The 14714-nt window shown below is 47.4% G+C and overlaps 1 protein-coding gene across 4 annotated transcripts in view; it reads left to right on the top strand.

Moving 5' to 3' along the window:
- Window positions 1-12166, top strand: part of mymx (myomixer) — a 33593-nt gene extending 21427 nt beyond the window's left edge. For 3 of the 4 annotated variants that reach the window (XM_080016782.1, XM_080016783.1, XM_080016781.1), the window contains exons 19-33: window positions 693-910; window positions 1263-1446; window positions 1551-1706; window positions 1864-2232; window positions 2868-2981; window positions 5258-7351; window positions 8437-8571; window positions 8677-8751; window positions 8839-8925; window positions 9016-9107; window positions 9519-9604; window positions 9701-9731; window positions 9848-10059; window positions 10343-10474; window positions 11121-12166. In XM_080016782.1, coding sequence (XP_079872908.1) covers window positions 693-910; window positions 1263-1446; window positions 1551-1706; window positions 1864-2232; window positions 2868-2981; window positions 5258-7351; window positions 8437-8571; window positions 8677-8751; window positions 8839-8925; window positions 9016-9107; window positions 9519-9604; window positions 9701-9731; window positions 9848-10059; window positions 10343-10474; window positions 11121-11404 — 4269 coding nt within the window. In that variant the 3' untranslated portion in view covers window positions 11405-12166. The remainder of the gene's footprint in view (window positions 1-692; window positions 911-1262; window positions 1447-1550; window positions 1707-1863; window positions 2233-2867; window positions 2982-5257; window positions 7352-8436; window positions 8572-8676; window positions 8752-8838; window positions 8926-9015; window positions 9108-9518; window positions 9605-9700; window positions 9732-9847; window positions 10060-10342; window positions 10475-11120) is intronic. The other variant, XM_080016784.1, reaches the window with a different exon arrangement.
- The last annotated feature ends 2548 nt before the right edge of the window (window positions 12167-14714 follow it).

Genomic DNA, 14714 nt, shown 5'->3' with positions numbered 1-14714 from the left:
AAACTGCATCATTCAATCATGCATACGGACACAGAGCGTGCAAACGTTTATTATCCACAAAATCTATTTATTTATTCCTGTGAGTCCATATTCCATGAGAGTCAAATGGCTGCTGCGCGCCTTTTTTGCACTCTCACGTATCTGCACAGGTGTGCGTGGCCAAGGCTTTGTGGCCGCCAGAGCGTTGAGGTGCGTGGCGAAGGTTCGGTTTCGACGCTTTTGTGTACATGTGTTTCCAGGAGGTTAAAGTTGTGGAGGTTTGGAAGGTGGCGTATTCTGAATGAGTCACATTTGGCCAGCATAATGTTTATCGCACGCATGCACAGCTGTCTGGACTTGATACCGCCGAGGCACAGAAATGACCTAAACTCCAATACCGAAATAACTGTGGCGTCAGCAGAAAGGAATTCATCTCCTTGTGTTCCTGAGGCTTACTGTAGCTGAGAAACATCATGAAGTATGGCTACCATAGAGCCCTCAACGCTATTAATTACCGCCTCGTCAAAAGTTGGTCAAGATTGTTCACTGCTGTAACGTTATGGGCCATATGTAGGCCATATGGTTCACAAGCCGAGCATCATGCATGAGGGCCAGGATGATGAACTCATCATGAAAGATAACACCGAAAGGATTCGTCTTGATTCCTCTGGATGATGAAATGATGGCTTCTATTTTATTGTGATTTCCCACAGATCCACTATGAGGTCATCAGGGAGGAGGTGGAGGAGATGAAGAGCCAGGCCTCTCGATTGGAGGAGCTGTGCCCAGAGAGGGTGCGGGTTCTGGGGACCAAGATCCAGGCCACGCTGCGGGCCTGGACCAAGCTGGGAAGCAGCATGATGGAAAACAGAGCGCGTCTGCAAGAGTTTGTTCAGCTCCAGCACTTTTTCAGGAGATACCTCGCAATGATGTAAGTGGGCCGTCGGGAAGTTCTGGCGCTTTTTTTTTATGGCCAGACCTTCTTTCGTAATGCCGCTTGACCTACCTTTGCGAGAACATCTGTCTTTTACAATAACTGTTTAACGAAAGAGCAGGCTGTTCTTATTGTCATGTAAAACTGTCCAGTGAAATGTGCAATCGGCGACGTGCTAAGTAGGTCAATACAAGCTTCCGGGACAAACAATGAATGTCTTTGCTATCGCAGAGTTTTACATTCCTCAATGCTTTGTGAACACCTGACTTTACTCACAGGCCTGTCCTGTATTTGCTCCATTTCTCCCTTGAAAATACCCAACGCCTATATTATTTTTCTTTTTGGACAGCTCGTGGACAGAGGATACACGGTCATGCATTTTTTCAGACACTGCTTTGAACGCCGGGAAAGATGGACAGGAACCATTAGCCACAGAGCTGGATATGCAGATAGAGCAGAAGTTTGATGAATTTGACAAGCTGGCATCCACCGGGAGGGACCTGTTAGATGCAGAGCACCACCTCACAGAAATGGTAGGAAGTCTCAACTTTGGGTTGGTCTCGTCCCAGAGACGCGTCACAAAGTCGTTTGAGTTGAATGCCTGTTCTTTAAAAGAGTTGTGCCGCTCTCCTTGCAGGTAAGGGAGCGCATGGACGAACTAGGAAGCATGCTGGGTTGGATTTCAGTGCACTGGAGGGCTCAGAAACAACAGTGGCTTGATAGGATGAAAAGAGAGGAGTCATCGCAGGACAACATCTACTGTGAAGCCGCAATGTGTGCTCCGCCTGCGGAGGTAAAACCCAGGAAGGCATCTTATTATGCTATCAGTGCAACTACGCACACAATCATGATGCTGATATTGTTGCTGTTGATGCTGATATTGCTGTAGTAATTTGGCATATTGCGGTGGGTTTGATAATGCCTTTTTGTCCTTTGAATTTTGCACCTAGAGTTCAACCCCTGAGCAAGGGGAGGTCTACCGGTGCAACAAGCCGCTCCAAGCGAGTGACTGTAAGGACAAACAATCTGCAACAGTAGAAAGCTGGGCCAAGTCACTCACCAATGGAGAAGCTGAACACCGGGACGAGAAGCAGCCCGAGGATGGGTACGAGGTCATGAATAGCGTCGGACCGCGGGGAGGGGATATCGGCTCCTCAGACTCTGCCAACTCCCCGATCCCGATCCCTAAAGAGCCCGGCACCTCTGCACTGCGGGGCACGGTTAACCTCGTCCTCAACCTGGGGAACACTGGTGACAGCCAGGTTCAGGTGCTAGAGCATCCCCACGTTCTAGAGGAGACTTCTGAACCCATCCATCGGGTGAGATACAAACTCATTGTACCAATCTGTAACCTCCAGACAACTTCACCTCCTGCTTTCCCCCACAAATTCTCTCCAAATAGGAAATTAAGGGGCAGTTAGTGACAGTTAATGACACAGTGTCAATAATAGAGAAAGTGAACAATGTGAGGGAGGACTTTTCTAAATAAATAGCTCAATCCCCGAAATTTGACTCATCGTCGTAAAAAGGATGTTGTCACTTGCTCCAAACAAGGTAGAAGAAAAGGTTTTATTTTGCGGTAAGTGGGGCGCGCCGGCTCGGTAAATCAAGAATGTGTGCGTGTGTAGAAGTGCCCTCGAAAACACTTCAATAGCTCAGAAATACAAAAGGAAAACTGGAGGTGGCCTTTAAACTAGAAGTGGAACAGCCTCATTACGGACCCCTGCTTTGGGCCGACACTTCTCCTCGCTCCTTCGCTGCGAGGGAAATGATTCCAGGTGCAGTTTGCTGTTCGTAACCAACGACGACTCAGTAATGTGTTTGTCCTTTGCAACGAAGAGGGAGGAAGAGGGGGATCTCCCTCCTAGTCCACCCCCCTGCTGTTCCTTCAACACTTTCCTCTGCCCCCCCACCCCCCACCCCCTACCCCCCTCCATCCACTTTCTTCCCTCAGCCCACTCAGTCTACTGCCTCTAAAAGCTTTTGGAGGCGCTGCCAGGGGCTTTTGGAAAATACTTTGGGTAGTTTAAAACGAAAGACAAAGATTTATCGGCAGAGCGCGGACGAGGTAAATTGCGTGGTGTGAATCGGCGCTGCATGCTGAGTCCACGAGTGTGCTGGGGACGCATGCTGTGTGTAGATGTGTTGTTTGTTTTGTGTTTTGTGTTCTCGCTCTCTTAAGGGGAGGCATGTTCCACTAACTCCTGATTTGGCGTCAAGACTGCAGTCGGCAGTGTCTCGACAGAGGCTGGAGCTCATCTGCCCAACGATACTGAGGCCAGGTCACCATGCCTGGTGCATGCAAATGCATGTGTGGCCAGGCCTAAGGAAATATAGAACTATACTATAAAAGTACAGTAGCAAAAGTACTATAATGCCAAAACTTAGACGCGTCACTTTACCTGTCAATTTGACAGGTAAAGTGTTATGATTACAATTCACAAAATAAAACGTAATTCACTACCCCACATCCTTTTCATATTATAATTATAAACAAAATCTCACATGATTACACACAAGTGAGAGTGACTTTGCTTTCTGACGAATAATTATATTTCAGGATTTTATCTCCAATTACCAAATTTAACTCCTCAAGTGACCAAGTGAGTCTGATCTGACCTCATTACCTTAAATAAATGACCCTGAAAGCGATTACAGATCCATGTCCGTTCCCACAAGGGGCTCTTTGGGGACAGGATACATGCACAACACAAAGTGATCCCCAAGTTTGGTCTTTTATGTATCAAAGAAAAATACACATTTTATAAGCACAGTATTATTTCTATTGATAATCTGGTTAAATGTGTCCATGTAATTCTTCCTCTTTTACACTACTTTTATGTTTCAGTCGTATTTGACCGCATTGGGTCATTAATGGGGCTGCACAAAGCAATGAATGGCCCCTCCTAAAAACCCAGTGATGCTACATTTTATCAAAGCAGCAAATTCTATTTGATATACATGTTAGAGTTTTATTTGAGGAAATTTGTTTTATTAGAGGATTTTTTTTTTCAAGGTTACTTTCAAATGAACATAGGCCTAAACCGGCTACATGAGCCCCCTCTTGAAGATTAGCGAGACCCAGGAAAAGCCCACCCACCCCCTCCACCGTGCAGGCACGGTTATAACTGTATCTGCAATATGTTGATCACTTAAGGGTTAAATCATACTGGCAAAGCTCCTATTGAATTCTACTGTGGAATCTGGCATCCATTACAGGGAGAAACAACATTTTTCTTATATGAATATTGTCAAGCAAATTGCGTGAGAAGCGCGGCGGAATTTTGATGAGGTTAATCAGATAATCCATCTTTAGATGAGGTAAAGGCAAACTTAGACAAGTGGCAAAAACCTTCTTCGGAAAACTAAACACTGAAATGGTAAATTTGAGAGTTTCCTACTTTCGCCCCAACCTGACAGTGTTTTCTTGGCCCCCGACTCACTGGATGAGCCAGAAGGATTTGATTGCTGTGTTGACAAAGGGAGTGGAGATGAGGCACACAGAGCGCCCTGCTTGTGAACACAAGTTTACTCTAACCCCTTATGTCATTCAACCGCACGCCTGACGTAAGAGCTGGTCTTGTTTGCCTCTCCACGACTTTGTACCACGATTGTGTAAAATAAATGACTTCATCACTCACTTCCCGTGAAAGTGGGATCCAAAAGGGCTCCCAGCAAGAGAAGGACCCAGACGGCAACACAGGCGGGGTCATTAGACGAAGGAACTGGCGCTGAACTCCCGAGAAAAGGGCCCCAGACTGCACTCTATGATTTATAGACTAAGGCTGCCACGGCAACATGAGATTAGTCGCAGAGTTGAAAGGTCAAGCCATTACAGCTGCCTATGACGACATGTTCAGCCACATATGAGTTTTATTAAGCTCTGCAGTGAGGACATTTTGTGTCCAGAAGCTTTTGTTCTTTGACATCATGTCTCTTTTTTTTTAACTTGTGTTTCTTAATATGCTTGCATTGGAGTGTGACATAGGGCTTGTACATTCCTTGTTCTGTCGTGTGCTGGATGAGAGGGATTTTTATGTGTGTGTGTGTGTGTGTGTGCGTGTGTGTGTGTGTGTGTGCACCAGAAACGAGGGCTGATCCATGTCAGTGGAAGGGTGGCTGATTGTCCTGGTCATTTTTTGCCCTTATGTCATCATTCGTCTATCACACATGTAAACTGAGAACTAAAGAGGATTTGTTTTCGCAGAGCACTGCGAGCCACTGGCTTGCAGCGACGAATGCATGAATCTGTCTCGGGTTAACAGTAATAACGGTCATAACGCTCGTGCAGATCAAATGGGATGCAATGTCATTGTCTAACTTGCTTCTCTCTTCTCTTTCAAGGTTAGTACCTATTTGCATGTCACGGAGAACAACCTGACCCCCGTCTATGAGAGTATCACACTGCCTCGCCAAAAGACCCGTCCTGCGGCCTTCGTCTCTGTAGCGCCACCCCCTCTCTCCTCCTCCCCCTCCTCGTCCTCCTCCTCGTCCTCCTCCTCTCCGCCACCTTTGGCGCCCGCCGCCCAGACGGCCGCCGTGTCCTTCCACCCCGCGTCGAGGTGCAGCGGCAGCTCCATCTTCAGCAGCCTGAAGAGGATGGGCAAAAAGAGGAAGAGGAAGAGAGACGCCCGCAGACACACCATCCAGAAGGTGATGGGGGCGGAGGGGCGACCGGAGGAGGCGCCCCACTCTGCGTGCGAAACCATCTCGTACGACACCCACACATGGCCGCTGAAAGAGCACAGGAGGAAGAAGAAGAGCGCTGCAAAGACTCCTGTTGCTGCAGACTCGGCAGAACACTTGGGCGATATGAAGAACCCCCTGCTGAGTGACTGTGATAGGGAGTGTCCGGGGGAGTACAGCATTACACCATATGCGGTGTCGGGGGGTGCGTCGGCGATACCAGCTGCAGGTCCGGTGAGGAGCCACTGTAGGTTCCTCTCTCTGGGCTCAGTGCTGAGCTTTGACCTACCTAAGGACATGAGTCTCATCCCCAGCATCCAGGACATCATTACAATTGCGCCGCCTGAGTCCAAAAAAGGGACTGGCTTACATCCTGAGCAGAAACACACAGCTCTCACTTCATTTAAACAGACTGTGCCCACTGCGGCTTCCAAACAAAGCCCCGTAGCGATCACCAGGATGGTCAGATACCCTGAAACGCAGACGCAGATTATTGTGAGCAAAGATTTGACTGATATGGATGAGGCACCCCAAGTGTCTCTTGCTTCTTCCCGGAATGAGGATGAAGATCGACCTGCCCCGTGTACTGACCTACCTAAACACCCGTCCAGGTCCTTTGGGATGGTCGGTCCACAGAACGATACGGAGTGGAAGTGGGACAAAATGTTACCAGAGACTAGTTCCTGCACAGCCTATGTAAATATGGAAGGGGCTAGAAAAGCTCCTGAGCCCCTTGAAGACACCCCTCCGCATGTAAAGAAAATCCAAAGCCCCTTGACTTCAGCCACACACGGACACGAGTGCCCTAGTTTTCACATGCTAATTGAAGACCTGGACAGACACCAATACCACAGCGCAAAACTCCCCAGTGTAGGTGAGGAGAGCCCGGGCATTCAGTGGAAGCAGGGTCTGAGCCAGGCCTCTCACATGGTGGTGAACCTCAAGTCAGCTGTGAGTTTCGGCAGTCAAGAGGACTCTGTGGACTCCGGTATCTCCAGCTCTGGCAGCTTCAAGCTCTGCTCTGATGTGCCATGTCCAGACAACCCCCAGCCCAGGGGCGTGGTGGGGAGGCTCATGTCTCTGGAGGTGGGGGGCATAGACTGTACAGTAGCAAGAGTGACCACTCTCAGCGCCATGGGTCCACCTCTAGAAACATCTCTGGACTCAGCGGAGGTCGAAACGGAGCCTGTCCATCCAGATCACCAGCAGTTTGAAGAGGAAGAGGAGGAACTGGAGGACATCTGGAACCACACCAACGGTTACAGGCGGAGTATATGCTCTGACATCATGTACCAGCCTCACCAGGAACAGGCTGGCACACCCTCAGACAAGCCGGCGGAACCCGCCTCGCGGACCTCCTCGTCTGATAAGCCCCAAGCTGTGCTTTACAGAAAGCTTGTCACCGCCTCAGCCCCCAACCTCCTGGTGGCCGAGTTCAGACTGCCGTCCTCCGTCCAGACCTTGCTGGGCTACAACAAGGAGAAGTCTTCCGAGGATCAGTGCCCCCCTGTGGCCAAGGGCGAGAGGAAGTCCTGGGCAGCCTTTTCCAACGGAGAACCAGCCTTGAAACCTTCTTCTGTGGTGAACGAGACGGCCTCTGATCCACTGAAACTACCAAATATTGAGGATAACCAAAGATACATTTACCAATACAGAGATGAGGAGGAGGAGGATGATGATAACAACAACGTTGACGCTGAGGAGGAGGCCAAGGTGGGGGAAGAGGTGGAAGAGTACGCAGCCGGGTTGCAGGTGAGGTCCACGTTTAAACCACTTTGATGTCCACACATACCCTTGAAGACTTCTTTGTCACATCCATACTCCTGAATTAATTTTTTACCAGAAAGCAAAATGATGATCACCATTTATTTTGCAACAATGCAACAAGAGTTACACTTTACATGACAGACTCTTTACATTTTAATAAGCCTATACTGAATAGTATGTAAATCTAGAGAACCAGTGACAAATTGAGTGTTGAGCACATGTTGCATAATCAATGGCGTCGTTATATTTCTTCCTATTTCCTCCTTATATTTTGGACAATTTGAACAATATATGGTGAGAAACCTACCTTAAAATGATCTATTGGTCCTACTAACAACTAGTAACTGGCAGTAGCAGGTAACACATATTGTGCAATGGTGCTGCTCCCACCGTTTCAAGTGTAATTACGAAATACAAAATATGGCAATATTTGAACAACAATATGTTACTGCAATTGTCCGTGGAACTAGGAGATCATTTTAAGGAAGGTTTCTCACCACTAAAATCTTCCAAAACCGAAAAATAGAGAAATTATAAAAAGATCTTATGTAAACGTTCATCTATCATCAGGAAGATGGTATAGGGTAATGGGAAATGTGTTTCCTGACTAGTAAAAAGGCTAAAACTAAATTTGGAACTGGCATGCTCCTTTATTTAGTATATTTTATTTATTGGCGAGGGGAGTTCCCGACCAGTGGTTGCATAGTTTTTTAGAACAGTTTTGAATAATATGAAGAGGTGCAACTAATCGGCAACCACAACAAACATCAAGGCCACCTACTCAACCCTGTAGCAGAACCCAACGACCCAATGGAAAAAGCACGGCCGCCGTATCATAAAATATCACATTGGCACTCTCCAAAAATAGGCTGGGTTGCCCACATCAGACCAGCAGCATCAATAAGCAGCTAGAAGGTATTCTAACTAATTCTGAAAATGCTTACTGTTAAGAAAAGCATTGCAAATTTGACATAGAATAAGCCAGGCTGTTTCCCCACCAAGCATCAAGTTAACTACGTGTTTATAGCATGTGAAAAAAAAAAAATTCTCTCTTTTTTCTCCTCCAACAGGACCAGTCCAGGGGTTTATTATCGGTCCATGTGGGTGTGCATGCGGCCCAGGAGCCAGCGACACTCCCCGGGAGCCCAGAGGAGATGGCAGAGCATGACGCCAGGACGACCACAGCAGGGCGCTGTAACACCACGGTGAGATTCCCTGGAACCCAAAGAGACGTCTGCACATTAAAAATGTGAACCACTTTTTCCTCGGGAATTTCCTCGGGTTATTTTTGCAAAAAAAACTCCTTTCAGGGCGGAAAGTCGGAGATGCAGCCGATGGAGGGAACCCTGGAGAAGAAGCAAAGACTGCAGCTGGGAGGAAAGAAAGTATGGAAAGCTCCCGCTGAATATAGATATACGGCTCTGGGGCCAGTAATACAAACTCTATAGCTGTGTCTTATCTTATTTTCACAGGCACCTTCCAGAGCCTGGAACTCCTACCACGCCGTCCTCTACAGACAAACCTTGTGCTTTTACCAGGATAGAAAGGACACACTGAGGGTAAGGAGTGGACATTTTGAATGACAGAGTCCAAGAGTCTGGAGGATATGGGCGCTCGTCAATAATGAGGATTTTGTTGCTGTGCTTCAGAGTTCTGTGTGCGGTCTGCCGCTGAACCTTGTTGGAGCGGAGTGTTCACCCATGCCAGACTACACCAAAAAGCCCAACTGCTTCTGTCTGCGGTGAGGACATTACACAGTAGAGCTGCATATACTGTACCCAAACCTCACTTATCCAAACCTACCCATCAACCGAACCAGCTTTCCCCCCCCTTGAGCCACACAGCTAGAGGTGGACAGGAAAGGGTGGGTGGATGGATGGATGGTCGATGGATAATTGGCAACAAAGCTAAGGATTAACTTGAAGATAGAAAAGTAGGGACAATAAGTACAATAACCAAAACCTAAGAGTTAACAAAAGCAATAAAATAAACCCCCAGAAAATCAACAATAACGAAGAAAAGATTGCGATATTCATCAAACCTAGAAAAATGGGCAGTTAGATAGAGTGCTGTATGTGCATGCATGTGTGAGCTTCGCACATCTGCTGAACGTACTGTTTGTGTTTTTTTGTTTTTTTTTGGTGAACTCCAGACTCCGGGACGGTTCTGAATACCTCCTGAACGCCTCCTCGCGTTTCATGATGAAGAAATGGATGCTGAGACTACAAGCAAGCACCGGTGAATGCCTCACACGCACGGTTTCCTGTAATACTTGACCACAAAATGCCTGGTGATGATTTGATGAGTTATTTATGTGGCTTTTGTCCTCAACAGGTCCCAATGACACCGACCTCCCTGTTTCCCTGTAAGAATTCTTTACCGAAATGAATCGTTCACCATTATTATTATTTTTTTGTCATTTAAGTATGAACATTCTTCCGGCCGTAAAAATACCATGACGGTTTCGTGATTTCTTTCCAGACGCCGCCCCCAGTGTCCCAGCTGCCGCCGTCTGGACAAATGCCACTGCTCTTCCCGACCTGACGTCATTTCCACTTTCCCCCGGTGCAAACCCGCAGGCGGCTTCCCGGCCAAAGAGATTGTTGTCCTCACCAGGGAGTACAATCACTTGCCACGGGGTTATCAAAAGATAGCCGAGGAGCAGTTTCCCATATCCGTAGCAGATTGCCACGGTAAGGGCTTCTACCTCGTGGACCAAACCCTTCATCAATGTAGGAATGGTTAACTCTAATTCTGCATGATTCTAGAACACTAGACATGAGCGATTCATTTCATTTTGCCTTTGCCGCACTACTGTACCACTAGGTGGAGCTAAATGGTTATTTTCCTACCGCCAAATTAAAAAAATCCCAACTCTCATCAAGTGGAAGGATCTACCCGATGGATGTATATTTGATTGACCAGGGGTTCGGGTCTTCTTGACTTGGCAGTCTATAAATTGTGTCCCCTTTCCAGGCGATGATCTTGGTGGTCTGCGGAGACCGTCCGGGGGTTCCGGAGGGAACGGTTCTCCTTCCCCTCCATCTCCCGTGACCAGCGGTCAGGACTGGCTCAGTAACAAACGTCGCTCCCACTCCTTCACTTCTGGTTAGTAACGGGCCAAACCAACTGGAAACCACTCACAATGCCGTCCGACGCATAAAGGATCAATATGTATATACATACACAGATCAGCCACAACATTAAAACCACCACTAATAACCGCTAATATTGTGTAGCTCCCCCTGGTACCACCAAAACAGCTGTGACCTGTGGAGGCATAGACTCCACTAGACCTCTGAAGGTGTCCTGTGGTGTCTGGCACCAGGACTGGGCAGCAGATCCTTTAAGTCTGTCCAGCTCCGACGCTCACATGCCCGTTGTAGGCGCTTTCGGCGGTGGACGGGGGTCAGCATGGGACAGCAAGCTGCCATGCACTGTGTGTTCTCTGACGCCTTTCTAGGCCTCATCATAGCATGCATTAACCTTTTCAGCAATTGGTGCTATTCCCTTGTCAAAGTCAATCAGATCCTTATGCTTGCCCATTTTTCTTGCTTCCATGTTGTGACAAGATGAAAAATGTTATACACCTGTCAGTGGTTTTAGTGTTGTGGCTGATCGGTGTATAATATATACACATATATATATATATATATATATATATATATATATATATATATATATATATATATATATATATATATATATATATTTATTATACATATATTTATTTATTTATTCCCCCCCCCCGCAGCAACCTATCAGAAGATTAACCCGGTGGTGCAGCGCCCCGGGGGAGGAGGTCAGGAAGCGGGCTCCAGCTACTCCGTGACCTTGGTAATTGGAGACAAGTCGCCAGAACGCCCGCTCGCGCACAGAGGCGCCCCGCCCCCGGCGTCGGCGGGCGTTGCCGGGTGGCAGCCCAACGCCGGTGCCTACCGGGACTGCGCTCTGAGGAGCTACGCCAGCCTGCCGCGGCCCCGCAACAAGTCTTCCGTCTTCAAGAAGTTCTTTGGGAAGAAGGACGAGCACGTGTGAACTTGGGATGGGAAACCCTGACCCCCCAACCCTAACCCTCGCACCGAGGGTTTCTTGTTTTGATTTTCCATAAAGTATTTCCTTCTTATAAATATTTGTTATAACGTGCGGGGCACACCTTTGCTGAAAATTAAGCCGACGAGATATCGCAATCGAAGGTTATATTTATGCCTGGGAGAGTTTTCAGTTTTGTATATTTTTTTTAATGTGTCTTAAGGGATCACTAAATAACAGTCGTCTCGATTCTCGTCTCTTTCCCCCCCGTTAATTAATAGAGCTTTGCGGTATTTCTCGTTCCGACGATTCCTTGTTGTGTATCTTGCTTTTACGGAAGGAACGAGTACGCTGAGTGCATCGTGTCGCCGTAGTTTGAAAGGCGCCGGCCTCCTCCTCCCGACTGCGTGTGATGGTGGTGTTCGTACTGGGATCGCTGCACCGCTCCAGAAACAGAGAAGCGTCGTCCTAACGGAGAGGCTCATCCACGCGGCGTCGCCGCTGGGGTTTTTCCCTTTTTTTTTTTTTGTTTCTTTTTTTGCTATGACCAAGTCTTAACCATTTGTTCTACTTATACCACTCACTGGTTTGCCATTGTTGTACTTTTATATGCACTAGTCCAAAAGTACCCAAGGATGCTCCGCCTTTCCCGTACGTTTCCAGTACCACTGTCTGCAGTTTGACACTGCTCGCGCTCGGGCTCGCATCACTCACCGTTTTCAATGCTTCTTTTAAGTAAATTTCAAGTTCATAAAAGATCTAACAGCGTCCCGACTCTGGATTTGCTTGGAGTGTGATTGATGGATAAATGTTTTTTGTCTTTTTTATTTTTTTTTGTTTTTTTTTGGTTTTCCTCTCTAACGCTGTCTGGCTAATCAACGCCCGTCGCCCAATCAGCCGCCTTTGAACCACAGAGAAAGAGGAGATGAATAGAGGGGTCGCTTCCAGAAGATTAAAGGGCCCCGCAGTGATCCTCACATCATTAGCCTGCATTTCTTTTTTTCTTTGCATATTAAAAGCGGACATTATTCAAAAGGCGCGATTCAAAGAAATATGCTGTCGCAGAACTCTCGACGCGCGGTCGGCGAGATGAATCTTTGCCTTCGCAAACAGACTCCAAACGAAAATGTGTTTTGCAAAATAGGAGAGAAAAACCAATACGGCGCAATGGAGCATAGCCGTCTCTCTCTCTGACAGACTGTCCAAGCTTTTTAATCGATGAAAAGGAGCCGAACATTGCCGTGTGACACAGGTTTGACGTTTAAACAAACTGGGAGGTTGTTAGAACATTGTGTTCGGAAAATCCCGGGGAACAGCGCCGACGTCAGCCCAGCACGTGCGCTTTGTGATGTCACACAAGCTGACGCCAGCTCTGGAGCTGCATACGTTTAAACTATGATCCATGCGTTATATCAAGAATACAAATGATAAATTATTACATTTCCTATCACAAGCATCAATTATTGTATTTTTGAATCCATCATCAGTTCATCATCATAATGTACAAACACAGAAAACAGAAAGATGGTCGCCGCTCCTTAGCACCATAAAGAGATTCAGTTGCACAGCAACACAAGCTGGAGCTGCGAAGTACAGCGGCAGGAAATTAATCATTTGATGGATGAATTATTTCTTTGTGAGTCAATACTGTTCAAGGATTTGGGAATCATTAACAACTAATTTGCGGCGTGCGGTGCTCCCAGCCAGCAAATTGTCTGCACAAGCACCATCATAATTATTGCCGCGACAACTCTATTTCGCAAGATCAATGGGGCTTTCTTCAACACAACTGAGCAATCGATACGAGCTACACTTATACAGAGAGGAGCAATCTGGCTGAGGGGAAACAAGATGCCCCGGGTCGTCACCGGCAACGCCATCCATCCATTCCAGCGACTGTCAGTGTAATATGGCACTGCCAAATGAAATGTGGGGTCCAAACACAGGTTTGCACACACAGACACACACACACACACACACACACACACACACACACACACACACACACACACCTGATATGATTAATAGGAATTTTTTAAAAAAGGAAGCCGTTTGGGAATCTCTGGGTCCGTGGCTTTAGTTTGTGAAATCCATCAAGTACAGAAATGAACCGTGACGCAGTAGATCTGTTTAAAGCGTTTAAATCAGATAATGCCGGGAGTCCGTACGATTTAGCTCCTTAGGGCACCGTGAATTACACCGTGCCTCTGCTCGGTTTAGGCTTTTACATAACAACCACCAGTCAATAATCATCGTTATCTAACTGCAAGGAAACACGCCAAGCGCTGTATGACTCCCCCCAAATGACTTTGATCAATATGAGTATTGATCAAAGTCTTCCAAGCTTGGATTTCATTGTGAAAAGCACTTTTAACTCGTTCTGTAAACCTCCCAACGGTTTGGGGATAGCGAGGAACACAATACTTTGAATCAGTTAGGCAACGATCAAATCGCAGTCAATAAACGGTTCAATGTGACAGGGACATGACCAGCATGGGCCATTTATTTATTTTTTGCCTCTGGGTTTGTAAAACTCTGCTTTATGAAGGCTCCTTATTTGACGTGGGAATAAATGAAGTAAGGAAAGTCATTCATCATCGCTTATTTTTGATGTACTTCTATTCAAAACTATTTCACGTCTGCTGCGAACTACTGGCCTTGGTAGCCCACGACCCTGATTCAAAAAACAGTATGCGTGTGTTATTCCCGGGAAAAAATAGACGACCACGGAGGAGAAAGACCCGACCAGGATCGATTGATGACTTCCTGCATCTCATCCTCGCGTCTCTTTCCTTACCCTCTGACCCCAGCGTCATCCCCACTAGACGGGCTGACGGCCCCACCCTCTCCTCCCCCGGGACGCCAGGGGGGGGGGGGGTCGTGCCCTGACTGGGCTCGTATGTCAGAGCCGGGGACCCTCCAGATCCCTCTCTGTGGGCCGAGAGGGTGAACCGCAGGGCCGCACACCTCTCAACGTCCCCGTCTCCGGAAATGCTTCACTGGGGACCGGGAGGACCGGGGGAGACGCTCAAAAGGTTATTACCATGAGATCAATGGATGGTTACTGTTAGAAATAATATGAACTGTTAGAGATAATATGGCTCCTCTGGTTGGAATGTAGTCGCTTGAGTACATGTTGTTCATTTTGTTCCTGCACGTACGCCTCTGGTTGGAGTCAGTTCTTTGTGATCCATATGTCCTTTTGTGACCAGTTGCGCACATGTGGTTCGGCACGTATGTTAGACTATATAAGGAGCCAGGGAAGAAGGATCGGGGCTTCCACTGGCTGGGCTCAGACTTGGCTCTCGGACCTGGC

The sequence above is a fragment of the Zeus faber genome, assembly GCF_960531495.2.
Source record: "Zeus faber genome assembly, chromosome: 16".
In the NCBI taxonomy this organism is placed as follows: domain Eukaryota; kingdom Metazoa; phylum Chordata; class Actinopteri; order Zeiformes; family Zeidae; genus Zeus; species Zeus faber.
The sequence above is the reverse complement of the archived record's forward strand: the minus strand, read 5'-3'. Positions and strand labels throughout refer to the sequence as shown.